The 17,718-nt window shown below is 37.3% G+C and overlaps 1 protein-coding gene across 1 annotated transcript; it reads left to right on the top strand.

The window, feature by feature from the left end:
* The first annotated feature begins 14,591 nt into the window (after positions 1-14,591).
* Positions 14,592-15,077, top strand: LOC145104292 (uncharacterized). The gene has a single exon (XM_079041558.1). It carries the CDS (start codon positions 14,592-14,594, stop codon positions 15,075-15,077), a length of 486 nt encoding a protein of 161 aa, XP_078897684.1.
* Positions 15,078-17,718: the final 2,641 nt, after the last annotated feature.

The following is a 17,718-nucleotide window of genomic DNA, read 5'->3' as shown; positions in this document are numbered from 1 at the left end:
GTACCAAGTGAATACTCTTCATGGGTAGATCGCATCAAGTACTACTTGGAAGGTCATGACTCTGACATCTGGACCTTCATTTTTACTTGGAAACATACTACAAAATTTTTGAAGGATATCAGAGTTTCTGAAGCCGATGTTTCTCCTGAACCTCTAAAGTTATTTATGGATCTGTTTCTACTGCTGCTCAACTTCGTGATAGGAAAATCGAGAAGTTTGAGGCTAAGGCAATGCAAGAGCTCTTATCTGGAGTTCCTCATGACATCTATGAGCAACTTCTCGATGAATAAAAGAGTTCACCCTTCAACGTTTGTAATGCACTCAAGAAACAATTTGAGGGAACTGTCAAGATTCTTGAAAACAGGAAGAAAGCGACATTGATAGATATGGAAAACTTCAAAATGTTACCTCATGAAACTCTCTTTGATGCATATTCCAGGTACAGCATTGTTGTTAACAGTGTGAAGAAGCTCAAAGGTGAAAGATCGTAAGAGGATTTCAATCTGAAATTCTTGAACAATCTATCTCCTAAATGGGATACAGTGCACATGATCATACTACAAACGACAACCAATTTCGATACCATGTATTTGTTTGATCTGTATGCTGAACTGCAACAACATGATCCAAAAGTCAACAAGATAGCTCAAGTAACTCCCTTTGATAATCAAGGACTTGCCTTGGGAAATTCATCCCCCATGGCAAATCATTCTCAAAACTTGATTGCACATCATAATCCAATTCCAAACCACTTTGCTGATCAGTTTGCTAACCAGGGATATGGATCGTATCCTTATCAAAGTTCGAGTATGGCTCAACAGTACAATCATAATCCTTACATGCCAACTCAACAACCTCTTGAAATAGCAAATGGGTACATGGAAAATCACCAAGCTTTCATTGGAACCACAACTGAATCTCCTCAAATCAATGAGGAAAATGAGTATGAAGAATGCTTGGCACTCCTAACCAAGTTTAATCCAAACTTCAAGAAGTTTGTGAACAAGCCAACCGAGAACTTCAGAGCACAAAGTTATCAGCAACCCCAACACTATCATCAGAACTCTAGAAACTTCCAAGGATGAAACAACAATCAACAAAGCTTCAACTCTCAGAATTCAAATTCTGAAAGTTACAACTCTCATAGGACGAACACAAGGGTTCATGATAACAAGTCGAAGTCCTATGATTATAATGAAGTAATTAGGTGCCACAACTGTCAAGGTGAAAATCATTTTTCCAAGGATTGCAAAATGAAGACCAAGAAGGTAAAAGATGAAGCATACTACCTTCAAAAAGTTAAAGAACTCAAGAAGAAATCAAAGGACAAAGGCATGAAGCCTTCATGGTTATGGAAACTCCAAATGTGGAAGTTTGGGAAACGGATGATGAAGTGGATCAAGTAGAAGAAACATAAGCTTACAAGAACTATTTCTGCTTCATGGCTGATGATGAAAAAGAGCCTTCTCCTCTCCATCAACAAATTGTTGAGAAGGTACATTTCATGCTTCGTGATAATCATTTAACTATTGAGCCTTTTCTTGATGACATTGACCATATTTCTAAAATAATCAAAGAATATGTCATCAATGCTGAATATCGTGTCAGTTACTATAAAGACGAACTGACCGCCACTCAGTTCAGATTTGAAGAATTGAAATGTAAAATGGCTAAGTTAGAAAATGACCTCGAAATCAAAACTGGGGCACATCTTACATCAGTTGAACAATATGAAATTTTATTGAATCAACATGACAATATTACAAAAGACAATCATAGGATGTACGCACAATTCAACTCAAAAATCAATAGTTACAAGGCATCCAAAACCCTTCTTGAAGAAAACTCACATGACATTCTCTCTGGACCAAAACCATCATGGATCAAATATGGTCTTGGTTATGATGAAATGAACAAACAAATCATGAGTCCCAGTACTCAACTAGAGTTGTTGTCATGTGGTCTAAGTCTCTTCACTGGAGACAATGAGGATCAAGAAAAGGTGGTAACTTACAGTCCTGATGTAATTACCACTTCAATCTCAAATATCCCATTGGAAGTCACATCATCCCATGATCTTCCAGACTTGAACACTAAGTCTAACTCTCCAGTTAAATATTCTATTTCCCATAATGGAAAGTTTCAATTCAGAAGATGCCACTTCTAAAAAATCAAATATCTCTGGCTCAAATTCTAATGGTAAACAGCTCAAGAAACATTTCCATCTCTTAATGCTTCAGTCTCCGGAACAAAGGATTTAGGATGTAAATATTCTAAAAAACAAAAGATTGGGAAATATCCAATTCAAGTCAACAAGGGTGAAACTTTGAATATTGTAAGTGATGAGAAAGCTATTGTTCAGATACTCAAGAGACCTTTCGTTCCAATAAAAATCACTTCACCCAGTCCCAAAAACCAAGAGATAACTGTAAAGCCAACTAACGTCTCTAAAGATAAGGGAAAATAGAAAATTAATGTCTCTAAAGAACAAGGTCCAACTGTAGTCCATCCTTCAAAACCCAAAGTGGTTAAGACTACAAATAATCACAAGGAAAGAAAGACCAAGAGAGTACCAAAGGCTAAGTCTAGCCAAGGGAAGACCAGACACACTAGTCCTCCTAAACTTCAAAGAATCGAAGAACCTCTCCTTCATATCATGGTTTCTCAGATTTTGGATCTCCAAACCAAACTGGAATTCACTATCAGAAAAGTTTCAGACCTAATAATCTTCCTGATTTGTCTGAAATGATGAGACCAAGACCTGTTCCAACCAACCCATTCATGTATCAGAATAGTAATTACCCTATGAATTCTATTCTTGGTCCATATTGTGGTTTTAATCGATCCATAGGAGGGAACCACGTGTTTGGGGGGAAACTCTAGGTTTACAATGATCAATCAATTTAGGGGAAATACCTAGTTTCCCATGTTTGATCAATTTGGAATGCCTGTGAACTTTGGATTTCCTTTTCTAGGAATTCCTCCTCAATTCACCAACTCTCCATATTTCCCACGGACCATGTAACAACCGGTTATTTCGAGTCAATAAAAGTCAAAGCAGTCAATAAAATTCAAAACGGTCAATAAAAGTCAAACACGTCAAAATTATAAATCAAATAATTAAATTGCTAAGGATTTAATTTATATAATAAGTGATTTATACCCCACTAAAATGGTTTTCGGTATTTGGAATCAAATTCCAAATAAAATCACAAAACACCAATTGAGAAACAAATGGGAACCGAAATAAAGGACTAGACCGAAATCATCCTGCAAGGACCCCACCCTCGGACCGAAATCAGCCTCCTAGACCGCAAACCCTCCTGACCACAAACCACTTGGACCGAGAACCTTGACCGAAAACTCCCTTTTCAGTTGGACTTTTGGACCGAAATCAAGGATTTCGGTTGATTGGATAGGCCGAAAACTCCATTTTCAAGCGGTGGTACACATTTCAATTAGATAATTTGACATCCCAATGCACACGTTAAATCAATTTTACTCCATATATATATATATATATATATATATATATATATATATATATATATATATATATACAAACCGAAAACAACCTCATTTCTCACATTCTACACTACGAAAACTCCTCACGTTTCTCTCAAAATTCATAAGACAATATTCATATCTTCAAACCTTCATCAAGTGCATCTTCAAGTGCACCTCAAGAACATCAAGAACATATTTAAGTTCTTGTTTCCCAGGAAATCAAATTCTTCAAGATTAATTCTAAGGATTTTTGTAAGTATTTATATATAAACTAGTGTTATTTAAGACTTAAATTGATTATTTCACTAATTTAAATCAAATATCATGTATAAATACTATTAGGATTTCGAGTAATTCGTGTATTCTAACACAAAGAACGTTACTACCACATCGTACCCAGCCAAGATCACACACTCGAGGTGAGTTCATACCCCTACATTTTCACTACTTTCCATGTTTTAGGGGGGGGGGGGGGGATACAAGTAAAACACAATGAATCTTGTATTAATATCTAAACTATTTCAAATTGTTTCAACTATCGTTTTTACCAAAGTATATATATATATATATATATATATATATATATATATATATATATATATATATATATATATATATATATATATATATATATATTCGCAACTTATTTTCGCAACTTATTTTATTACTGTTTGTACAAAAACGTTAAATTTCATGGAATATCTTATCACAGATTTACGATTATGAACGTACATAGTTGTTAAAAATACAAAGGTTTTCATTTCAGTAGAACATACACTTTAAACTATAATAGTTATAGTTTATGGAACATACAAATCATTTTACTAGTCAAGGATGCTATACAAAAATAATTATATAAAAGTATAATTATTTACACTACGATTACACTAAGAAAGGAGTCATACATACAGTTTATTCGCTACAAATTGACTTCTCATTAATCTACACGTAACCGTCAATATAGCTTTGTGAGACGCACTTCAAGTACTTATCTGAGTGCCAACGAAAGTCCTAAATTTATAACCAGAGTCTCCTGGAAGGAGAGCGTGACACTTGTGTATAGATCTATACGGGACTGACAATCCCGCACCTAAACTGTTAGCTACAGTTAGGCTGCCAGGCCTGGGGTGACAAATGTCGTACCAATTCCTACGCCTGAAGAACGTCGTATCAGGCCATCTTAGGTCATCAAGCATGGTTATAATAACTCACAATTTGGTATTAACAATACGATTAGTGTACAAATACATAAATAACTTCAATTAGTTTTATTAAATGATAAAACTACAATATAGTATTTTACAGTATAGCTGGTGGATCCAGGCACATACATTCACAGATTTTCATACAAGTACAATTACAGTATACTATTTTCAGAACAGAGAAACTTACATTTCTGGAAACATTCATTCATTGGTTTTATGTGAATTAAAACTACATTATACTATTTCAGAGTACAACAACATTTACACATTTTGGTCTCAGGGTAGTAAGACTACAAATCATTTACAACAGAAAATATAGGATTTTCTGGAAGAAAACACTTACATTTTCAAGGAACAAATAAAAGACTTCTAATACAAAAATGCTTATAAACTCACCAATTTAATTGTTGACACTCTTTTCAAAACCACTTATATTCTCACGGAATCAGTAAACAGGTATCCACATAGGGTTTGAGAAGACGGAGCTTCATAGAGTCACGTCTTTTACTTTTTGCTATATATTTTTGGTGTCAAGTATACAATGATTTGAACACAGATGTAAAAACTATACTTTATCAATATGATGGTTGTTGTGCTTTGATTACTATTATTCAATTGTTGTGATACTGTATATGATGTCACCCGCCCCCGAACGTTTCCGCTGTTCTGGTTTCGGGTGTGACAGATTGGTATCAGAGCATTGTTTATAGTGAACTAAGTATATCAAACCACATAAGATATACAACTATAAATACAATGGGGCTGAAATGCTCTGACTAAAAGTATACTTTTAAAATACAAGTATTTTTGTAAAATTATACGAACATGCGTACATACCAGAAACAGTATCACAGTAAGAACTACATAAAATTATTTAAATGAGTTGGATGCTGCATTTAAGTCTGAATAGTTATGTAATCATATCTGGGATAAATATAGTCTGATCAACTATATTTATTTGAGATACGGCGAACATGTGTTTGGGAATGATCGTGGTGTTGCAACAAGTCTAAGACTTACCAACTCTATATACAAAAGGAAACTCTAGAACCAAACATGAAGTTAAAATACTATAGGAGTATTTTATGGTACTATAGCACTAGAACAACAATATTTAGGCCTCGATAGTTATATAAACTAATAGTCGAGAAGGGCCTTCTTACCGAAAACAATCATGTGGAAACAAAGGACCCTTACTGGTAGATCTATAATTGCTAAGTGTATACGTTAGAGTTATATATAATTAAGATTTTATAGACTTAGAATTTGTGATTTCGCTGTACTTCCTGTTCCTTGTTTGGTTGTGGAATTAGAGTAGGATCACTTATTCGAAGGTCTATTTGATCTTGATTATATATAATTTGTATACACTATGTGATTATAGGAGGACCTGGTATGGGTCACACTATACAAATTCATTAGAAGTGTTGCTATAAATTTCATAAATTGAAATTGCGATTGTTTACATATATTAGTAGACATCTATTGTAAATCGCTTAATAGAATAAAAGTCAGGATATGATGCGTTTAGAACTAAGATATATCTTGTTCAATATCACCTGACGCATGACCACTATAGAGGACTTATTATCACTTCCTCTTTAAACCTTATAGAGAAAGATGCCGCCACGTAAATCAAACAGGCGTTTCAACAACACACCACCAACTCCACCACCACCACCACCTCCACAGTATGACCACGCTATTTTCCAAGCAGCAGTAACAGCCGCCATGGCAGCCGCCATGACACAAATCAACGCAAGTGGTGCTAGTGGGGCGGGTGGTGGTGCCAACAATTCTAACCACCGAGAAAGCCACGGACACCCAAGGGAGTGTTCCTATAAAGACTTTACGAATGCCAAACCTAAATCCTTTGATGGCACCGGCGGTGTCATTGCTCTAACATGCTGGTTCGAGAAGACAAAATCGGTGTTTGAAATCTGTGCGTGCCCTGAAACTAGCAAAGTCAAATTTGCAGCTTGCACTTTCATTGATAGAGCCCTCTCTTGGTGGAACGGCTATGTCAAATCATTGACTCTCCCAATAGCCAGCGCCATGAGCTGGAAAGACTTAAAAATTCTGATGCTAGCAGAATACTACCTAAGAGGTGAGGTGAAAAAGCTAGAGTAAGAACTCTGGGGTCTGACGATGAAGGACTCTACATTGCAGCTTATACTGCCAGATTTAGTGACCTAGCTATATTATGTCCCGGGATGGTCACCCGAGAAAGTAAGAAAATGGAAAGGTACATTTGGGTACTATCTCCTTAGATCCAACATCCAAGGAAACGTGATAGCTGCAAACCCACTTACTTTTAATAGTGTCAAACGTCTGGCACAAACATTGGTGGATCATGGAGTCCGCCAAGGCTTCATGACAGTCATTCCCGAGCAACCCAAATAAGGTGACAACAAAAAGAAATTTTGGAACAAAAGGAAGGGCCAATCGTCACAAGAGTCCTCAAAAAAGCAACAAACTATGGCAGTCCACGCTGCTACTGTTCCTGCTACTGTTCCTGTTACTCCAGCACCCCCCAATCGATATGATGGAAATCTTCCAAAGTGTAATAAGTGCAACTTCCATCACACGGGAGTTTTTTGGGAAATGCACTGCAAAAACTGCAACAGGAAGGGGCACACAGCCCGTTTCTGTAGGGCACCAGCACAACCAATCACCTAAGTCTTCGGCGTTGCTTGTTACGGGTGTAGCGAAACAGGACACTTCAAGAGAGATTGTCCTAAAGCAAAGAATGCTGGTGGTGTGGGAAGAGTATTGGCAATAGGTTACGAAGAAGCAATAGCAGATGCTACCGTGGTGACCGGTACGTTTCTCCTCAACAATTCATACGCATGCATTCTTTTCGATAGTGGTACGGAGAAAAGTTTCGTGAGCCATAAATTTAAACATCTACTTAAACAAAATCCCCAATCACTAAAAGACACATTCACCGTAGAAATGGAAAACGGAAAGACAGAGAGCACTAACGACATATACATAGGATGTACTCTCCCTCTAAACAACTATTCCTTCCAAATCGACCTTATGCCGGTCTCAATAAAAGGATTCGACGTTATCATTGGCATGGATTGGTTAATTCCTCACCGTGTTGATATCTTATGTTACAAAAAATCCATTCATCTTAACCTTCCAAGTAGCGAAACCCACATTATTTATGGCGTCAAACCCGACACGAACCTTCAAATCATTCCTTGCGTCAAGGCCCAGAAGTATCTTCGCAAAGAATACTGTGCCTTTTTAGCTCACGTGGTAGATAAGACACAAGAAGTGAAAGATATCAAAGATATCCCCGAAGTTTGTAACTTCCCCGACATATTCCCCGAAGATCTCCCAGGAGTTCCCCCAGAACGCCAAGTCGAGTTCAGAATCGACTTGATTCCCGGAGCTACCCCCATAGCGAAATCCTCGTACCGTTTAGCACTGGTAGAAATACAGGAACTATCCAGCCAAGTAAATGAATTATTAAGCGAAGGATTCATAAGACCAAGCTTCTCGCCTTGGGGAGCACCGGTCTTGTTCGTGAAGAAGAAGGATGGATCGTTCCGCGTGTGCATAGATTACCGAGAATTAAATAAACTCACTATCAAAAATCGATACCCTTTACCTCGAATCGACGATCTCTTCGATCAACTTCAAGGAGCAAGTTTCTTCTCAAAGATCGACCTAAGATCAGGATGCCATCAACTACGAGTCCAGGAGGAAGATATTCCTAAGACCGCATTCAGAACTCGCTACGGTCACTATGAATTCGTAGTAATGCCCTTCAGATTAACAAATGCACCCGAAGTGTTCATGGACCTGATGAACCGTGTATGTCGACCTTACTTAGACAAATTTGTAATAGTTTTCATCGACGACATATTAGTCTACTCCCGAAGTAAGGAAGAACACAGCCAACACTTACGACAAGTCTTGGAAACATTAAGGGCAGAGAAGTTATATGCGAAGTTCTCGAAGCGTGAATTATGGATTCGAAAGGTGGATTTCCTAGGTCACATGGTCAGCGAGGAAGGGATACATGTGGATCCCTCTAAAATCAAAGCTATCGAAAACTGGGCGACCCTAGAACCCCAACATAGATTCGTCAATTTCTAGGCCTCGTTGGCTACTACAGAAGGTTCATTCAAAACTTCTCAAAGATCACGAAGCCACTTACCACCTTGACTCAGAAGGATGTAACCTTCAACTAGGAGGAGAAACAAGAAACTGCTTTCCAAACACTAAAGCGAGCCCTATGTTGCGCCCCAATCTTGTCCCTCCCAGAAGGGACGGAAGATTTTGTAGTTTACTATGATGCGTCCAAGAAAGGGCTAGGCTGCGTTCTTATGCAGCAAGGAAAGGTCATATCCTAAGCCTCGAGACAGCTTAAGAACCACGAGGTCAACTATACCACACACGGCGTCGAATTGGGTGCAGTAATTTTTGCTCTGAAGATCTGGAGGCATTACCTCTATTATACGAAGTGCACAGTCTTCACGAACCACAAAATCCTCCAGCACATCTTCGATCAAAAAGAACTGAACATGAGGCAACGACGATGGGTAGAACCAATCAATGATTATGAATGCGAGATTCGCTATCATCCCAGAAAATCCAATGTAGTAGTAGATTCCCTTAGTCAAAAAGAGTACTCGGGCCGCTGAGTAAAGTCTTTAACTATGACCATCCATTCACACCTGTCCACACAGATCAAAGAGGCTCAGCTGGAAGCCTTGAGACCCGAGAATGTGGCAGGTGAAGCCTTAAGAGGAATGGATAAAAACCTAGAAGTTAAGGGTGACGGAGTTCGTTATCTCATGAATCGAATCTAGACACCGAAGTTCGGTGGGTACAGAGACGTTGTCATTAACGAAGCACACAAGACTCGATACTATGTTCATCCCGGTTCAGATAAGATGTACCTGGACCTCAAGAAACTTTATTGGTGGCCAAACATGAAAGCAGAAATTGCTAACTATGTGGGCAAGTGCCTGACTTGCGCCAAAGTCAAGGTAGAATACCAGAAGCCTTCGGGTTTGCTACAACAACCAGAAATACCCGAATGGAAGTGGGAACAGATAACTATGGATTTCATAACCAAGTTACCCAAGACAACGGGTGGTCATGACACCATTTAGGTAATCATCGACAGATTAACCAAATCCGCGCACTTCCTGCCAATAAAAGAAACTGACAAGATGGAAAAGTTAACAAGGACGTACATTAAAGAGATAGTACGATTGCATGGTGTGCCAATATCCATTATCTCTGACAGAGATAGTATATTCACTTCACGGTTTTGGCAATCTCTGCAAAAGTCCTTGGGAACCAAACTCGACATGAGTACAGCGTACCATCCCCAGGCTAATGGGCAAAGCGAGAGAACCATACAGACGCTGGAAGACATGTTGAGAACTTGTGTGATAGATTTTGGTAAAGCTTGGGATACCCATTTACCACTCGTCGAATTCTCGTACAATAACAGCTATCACACTAGCATCAAAGTTGCTCCATTTGAAGCCCTCTATGGCCATAAGTGCAGATCCCCTCTGTGTTGGGCTAAAGTGGGTGATACGCAGCTAGCAAAGAAACAAGTTCCTGACAGCACTCTCACCGGTCCCGAGATCATTCGAGAAACAACCGAAAATATTGTCCAAATCCGAGAACGACTGAAAGCTTCTAGAGATAGACAGAAGAGTTATGCAGACAAACGACGAAAACCCTTGGATTTTCTGGTTGGTGACCGTATCCTGTTAAAGGTCTCACCCTGGAAAGGAATGATACGTTTCGGCAAACGTGGAAAGCTAAATCAAAGGTACATCGGACCAATCGAGATTCTTGCTAGAATTGGCCCAGTGGCTTACAAACTCAAACTACCGCATGAACTCAATAACATACATCCCACTTTTAACGTATCCAATCTAAAGAAGTGTCTGTCCGACGAAACTCTTGTAATCTCACTCGATGAAATCGAGATAAATGAGAGTCTATACTTCGTAGTGGAACCTGTGGAAATCATGGACAGAGAAATCAAAAGAAGAAAACAAAGTCGTATACCAATAGTGAAGGTTCTCTGGAATGACAGGCGGGGGCCTGAATTCACTTGGGAACGGGAAGATCAGATGAAAAAAAATTACCCACATCTTTTCCTTAGTTCATGAGTACCACCTTAGAAACATTTTCAGGATGAAATTCCCTCTAACTGGGGGATAATGTAACAACCGGTTATTTCGAGTCAATAAAAGTCAAATCAGTCAAAACAGTCAATAAAAGTTAAACACATCAAAATTATAAATCATATAATTAAATAGCTAAGGATTTAATTTATATAATAAGTGATTTATACCCCACTAAAATGGTTTTCGGTATTTGGAATCAAATTCCAAATAAAAACACAAAACACCAATTGAGAAACAAATGGGAACCGAAATAAAGGACTAGACCGAAATCATCCTGCAAGGACCCCACCCTCGGACCGAAATCAGCCTCCTAGACCGCAAACCCTCCTGACCGCAAACCACTTGGACCGAGAACCTTGACTGAAAACTCCCTTTTCGGTTGGACTTTTGGACCGAAATCAAGGATTTCAGTTGATTGGATAGGCCGAAAACTCCATTTTCAAGCGGTGGCACACATTTCAATTAGATAACTTGACATCCCATGCACATGTCAAATCAATTTTACTCCATATATATATATATATATATATATATATATATATATATATATATATATATATATATATATATATATATATTCAAACCGAAAGCAACCTCATTTCTCACATTCTACACTACGAAAACTTCTCACTTTTCTCTCAAAATTCATAAGACAATCTTCATATCTTCAAACCTTCATCCAGTGCATCTTCAAGTGCACCTCATGAACATCAAGAATATTGTCAAGTTTTTTTTTCCCCGGAAATCAAATTCTTTAAGATTAATTCTAAGGACTTTTGTAAGTATTTATATATAAACTAGTGTTATTTAACACTTAAATTGATTATTTCACTAATTTAAATACAATATCATGTATAAATACTTTTAGGATTTTGAGTAATTCGCATATTCTAACACGAAGAACGTTACTACCACATCATATCCAGCCAAGAACACACACTCGAGGTGAGTTCATACCACTACTTTTCACTATATTCCATGTTTTAGGGTGGGAATACAAGTAAAACACAAGGAATCTTGTATTAATATCTAAATTATTTCAAATTGTTTCAACTGTCGTTTTTACCAGAGTATATATATATATATATATATATATATATATATATATATATATATATATATATATATATATATATATATATAATTAATTTTATACATATATAATTAAGATTCTATAGGCTTAGAATTGGTGATTTTGCCTTAACTCCTGTTCCTTGTTTGGTTGTGGGCTTAGGATAGAATCATTTATTCGACTGTCTTTTCAATCTTAATTATATATGCCTTATATATAAGTATAAAAATTATTTCAACACGTTAAACAAAAAGAATATTTTCGCAACTTATTTTATTACCGTTTGTACAAAAACGTTAAATTTCATGGAATATCTTATCACATATTTACGATTATGAACATACATAGTTGTTAAAAATACAAAGGTTTTCATTTCAGTAGAACATACACTTTAAACTATAATATGTATAGTTTATGGAACATACATATCATTTTACTAGTCAGGGATGCTATACAAAAATAATTATATAAAACTATAATTATTTACACTAAGAAAGGAGACATACATACAGTTTATTCATTACAAATTGACTTTTCATTATTCTACACGTAACCGTCAATATAGCTTTGTGAGACACACTTCACGTACTTATCTAAGTGCCAATGAAAGTCCTGAATTTATAACCAGAGTCTCCTAGAGGGAGAGCGTGACACTTGTGTATAGATCTATACGGGACTGACAATCCCGCACCTAAACTGTTAGCTACAGTTAGGTCGGTAGGCCTGGGGTGACAAATGTCGTACCAATTCCGACACCTGAAGAACGTCGTATCAGGCCATCTTAGGTCATCAAGCATGGTTATAATAACTCACAATTTGGTATTAACAATACGATTAGTGTACGAATACATAAATAACTTCAATTAGTTTTATTAATTGATAAAACTACAATATAGTATTTTACAGTACAGTTGGTGGATCCAGGCACATACATTCACAGATTTTCATACAAGTACAATTACATTATACTATTTTCAGAACAGAGAAACTTACAAATCTGGAAACATTCATTCATTGGTTTTATGTGAATTAAAACTACATTATACTATTTTAGAGTACAACAACAGTTACACATTTTGGTCTTAAGGTATTAAGACTACAAATCATTTACAACAGAAAATATGGGATTTTCTGGAAGAAAACACTTACATTTTCAAGGAACAAATGAAAGGCTTCTAATAAAAAATGGTTATGAAATCACCAACTTAATTGTTGACACTCTTTTCAAAACCACTTGTAATCTCAGGGAATCAGTAGACAGGTATCCGCACAGGTTTTGAGAAGATGGAGCTTCATAGAGTCACGTCTTTTAGTTTTTGCTATATATTTTTGGTGTCAAGTATACAATGATTTGAACACAGATGTAAAAACTATAGTTTATCAATATGATGGTTGTTGTGCTTTGATTACTATTATTCAATTGTTGTGATATTGTACATGACGTCATCCGTCCCCGAACATTTCCGCCGTTCCGGTTTGGGGGTGTGACAGACCAAACCTCAAAAGAAGACCTCTAAGAAAGCCAAAACCAAGGTCTCTAAAAACAAAGCAAAATCCAAAGAGGTTGATGCAAAATAAGAAAAGACTGTCCCAACTCCAACAAGTCTGAAGAAAGCTAACACTCAAGGACCCAAACAAACATGGTTACCTAAACCTTCTCTCTAAATGTAGGCTTTTTGTGTCGGGGTACCACACGACGATACATGGTACATTGACAGTGGATGCTCTAGGCACATGACCGGGCACAAAGGATATCTCAGAGATTTCAAGATCACAACGTCAGGTCAGTATGTTACTTTCAGAAACAACAAGAAGGGAGAAGTTATAGGACATGGAAACTATCGAACGGGAACTTTACCATTAAACATGTAGCATATGTAGATGGTCTTAAGCATAACATTATCAGTGTTGCACAACTGTATGACAATGATCATGAGGTTTTGTTCACCAAAACCAAGAGTTTGATTATGGATACCAACAAGTGCATCCTTGTTGATTCCCCACGAAATGGGAACATGTATCCTCTTGATATTAAACTAATTGAGGGAACCCCAGATATTTGTCTTCTTTCCAAAGTTGCTTCTGACATCAGTTGGTTGTGGCATAGAAGACTCTCTCACTTCAACTTTGGTTATATCAACAAACTCATTGGAAAGGATCTTGTGAGAGGACTACCATTGTTAAAACTTGGCAGTGATATACTTTGTGTTGCCTGTGAACAAGGTAAAATTTCCAAATATCCTCACAAAAGTATAACATAACATAGTGTATCTGAACCTCTTCATCTTATACGTATCGATCTGTGTGGTCCCACTACAGTTCCTAGCTCAAGTAGTAAGAAATACATTCTTGTGATTGTTGATGACCACACCAAATTCACTGGGTTCACTTTCTGCGAAACAAATCTGAAACCATCAATAAGCTGATTAACTTCATTTGCTACATAGAAGTTAGGGCAGGCAAGCCACTTAGAAGGCTGAGAAGTGACAATAGTGGCGAATTTAAGAACAACGCCTTAGATAGCATTCTTGTATTCAAAGGCATCGAGCACAACTTTTATGCACCCTATACCCTACAAAAAATGGTGTAGTTGAAAGAAAGAATCGAACACTATGTGAAGCTGCTTGATCCATGTTGATCTTCACAAACCTACCACAATACTTATGGGCCGAAGCCACTGTAACCGCCTGTTTCACTCAAAATAGATCCCTGATCAACAACAGACTTGAAGTCACTCCTTATGAAGCAATGAACAAGAGGAACCCCAATGTCAAATTCTTTCACATCTTTGGCTGTCGTTTCTACATCAAGAACAATAGGGATCAACTAGGAAAATTCGCACCCAAGGCTGATGAAGGTATCTTTCTTGGATATTGCCTTCATGCTGCAATCTATAGAGTTCTAAACAAGAGAACCAGGGTGATAAAGGAGAGCAGTGATGTCACATTTGATGAAAGTTATGTGAGGGTTCTGGATCCAAACCACTTTGGTCCTCAAATGGTAGTACCTTTTGATAAAATGAACCAATCATCACCTACTAATACTTCTACTCCAGTCCATGCTATTGAAGTAGATTTTGAATTCCTCTTTCCAACTCAACCCTCAGTCCTAGAATGAGAAAAGCTCACAAAATCAGCTTCTTCTGATGTCTCTCAACCTCATCAACCATCAAAAGACTACAGTTCCACCAAAGCTCATGTTGAGGGGAACCATCTTTGAATGATTCTATTCTTAAAAGTCGTTTAGAATCTTCTAATCCATCTACCCTAACATCCCATCATCAATCTGGACCAGTCATAACACCAGTCACTACATCTTTTGAGGGGGAACCACCTTTGGATGGTTCCACTCCTAAAGGTATTTTACAATCCTCCCAACCATCCATTCCATGGTTTCACGGGGAACCTCACTCAACTGGTTCAATCCCTTCAAGTTCCTTCACATCCACTCCATCTGTTGAATTCAAGCATGCAACAGTTGGGGGGGGGGGGGGGGAACCACCTGTTTCAGGTAGTTTTGGACTCTTTCAAGACAATCTTTTTGAATGAACATTCACTTATGACTACCCACCTCATCCAAGAGAACAATATGAGACGGTTTGCACTCCTCAAATTCTTAAGGAAACTCGTCTCACAAAATGGACAAAGGATCATCTGGCCGAACAAATCATAGGTGATATAGATTTTGGAGTAGTGACTCGTTTAGCAACCAAGAATGAATGTCTATATACAAGCTTTCTATCCACGATAGAGCCTAAAGGAATCAAAGAGGCTCTACAAGATGTGGATTGGGTAAAAGCAATGCAATAAGAGTTAGCTGAATTTGAACGCAACAAAGTGTGGGACTTAGTGCCAACACCAAGATGCGGAGTATCAGTTTTTGGTTCAAGATGGATCTATAGAAATAAGAGTGATGAAGATGGATTCATCATCGGGAACAAATCCAAACTGGTTGTCAAAGGCTACTTGCAAGAAGAAGGCATAGAGTATGATGAAACCATTGCACCTAGAAGCTATTAGGTTTTTCTTGGCATTTGTTGCACACAAGAACTTTAAGGTTTACCAAATAGATGTGCAGTGTGCATTCTTAAACGGACAAATCGATAGAGATGTCTATGTTCAACAACCTCCTGGATTTGAAGATTCAAAGCTCCCCAACCATTGCTATAAGCTTCAAAAGGCTGTCTCTGGATTGAAGCAAACACCAAGAGCATGGTATGGAACATTATCCAAGTTCTTCGAAGATTCCAAATTTCAAAGAGGTTTTATTGATCCCACTGTATTTAGGAAAATCCACAACAACCATCTGATCGTCGTGCAAATCTACGTCGACGACATCATATTCAGCTCAACTAGTAAGGACCTTAGTGATGAGTTTGATGAGTTAATGAAAAGCAAATTTAGAATGAGTGATGGGTGATGGGTGAGCTCAATTACTTCCTAGGTCTACAAGTTCGTCAATCTCCTAAGGGAATCTTTATTGGTCAAGAGAAGTATATCAAAAACATGTTGAAGAGATACTCCATGGAGAACACATCAACTGCAAAGACACCAATGTCTACATCCTACAAACTTGATTCAGACATTGATGGGAAATCTGTAGATCAGAAGCACTACAGAGGAATGATTCGCTCATTACTATAGCTTACAGCTAGTCGACCAGAAATCATTTTTTCAACATGTATGTGTGCACGCTTTCAAGCCAATCCAAAGGAATCACACCTCATGGAAGTCAAAAGAATTTTCAAATATCTGAAAGGAACTGCTTCTTTGGATCTATTCTATCCTACTAAAGGCAACTTCTATCTCCAATCCTTTACTAACTCAAATTATGGAGGATGCAAGCTCAAGAGAAAGAGAATTTCTGGTAGCTGTTAACTCTTAGGAGGCAAATTGGTCAGTTGGACTTCAAAGAAGCAAACATGTGTTCCAACCTCTACCGCTGAAGTTGAATACGTTGCTGCCTCCAGTTGTTCTCAAGTGCTCTGGATGCAAACACAACAGAGAGATTATAAATTCAAAATGCAACAGATCCCCATCTATTGTGACACTAAGAGTGCAATTGCAATCTCTCACAATCCAATCAACCACTCAATGACCAAGCACATTAATATCCGACATCACTTCCTAAAAGATAATATTCAGAAAGGTCATATTGAGCTTCATTTTTTTGCTACAAATGAAGAGACTGCAGATGTGTTCACAAAAGCTCTGGATGAATCCAAGTTCTTACACTTTCTAGGACGACTTGGCATGCTTAATCCAGATTCTCTAGGCATTTGAAGTTTTTTTTTTAAAAAAAACTTTTTTTAAAGAACACTCCAAAAAGATTTTACTTTCATTTTTTACTTTACACAAGAGAAAACTACAAAAAGATTTTATTTTCTATCTTTTGTCTTTACTTTAAACTAAAGAAAATACCAAAAAGATTTTATCTTTCATTTTTTCTAAGATAATGCAAGTTGTTATCACAACTATGCAAATGAAGAAGGTTAGTTGCTCCACACTTTAATGAATTTTCAAAATATTAATATATGTGGTTCTTCAGTTTGCTTCAGTACACAACTAATATTGATACTTCAGTAACCATTAACAAGCTTCATTGTTATATCGTACTTAGATTTATAACATACATCAAGTACTAATGTTATGTGGGATAATTTGAGGCGAACTCTAAAGTTTAGTTAAGCCAATGTGCTATAATATATTTGTGGCTTCCCTGTCCTAATGAACTCATGAGACAAAAATGTGAACTTGTG

The sequence above is a fragment of the Lactuca virosa genome, chromosome 4 (assembly GCF_052849685.1).
Source record: "Lactuca virosa cultivar CGN04683 chromosome 4, Lactuca_virosa_CGN04683_v6, whole genome shotgun sequence".
Classification (NCBI taxonomy): Eukaryota; Viridiplantae; Streptophyta; class Magnoliopsida; order Asterales; family Asteraceae; genus Lactuca; species Lactuca virosa.
The sequence above is the reverse complement of the archived record's forward strand: the minus strand, read 5'-3'. Positions and strand labels throughout refer to the sequence as shown.

What these genes read in the sequence shown, in the direction of transcription:
- LOC145104292 (XM_079041558.1), top strand. Translation starts at nt 14,592, where the DNA reads ATGTTGATCTTCACAAACCTACCACAATACTTATGGGCCGAAGCCACT.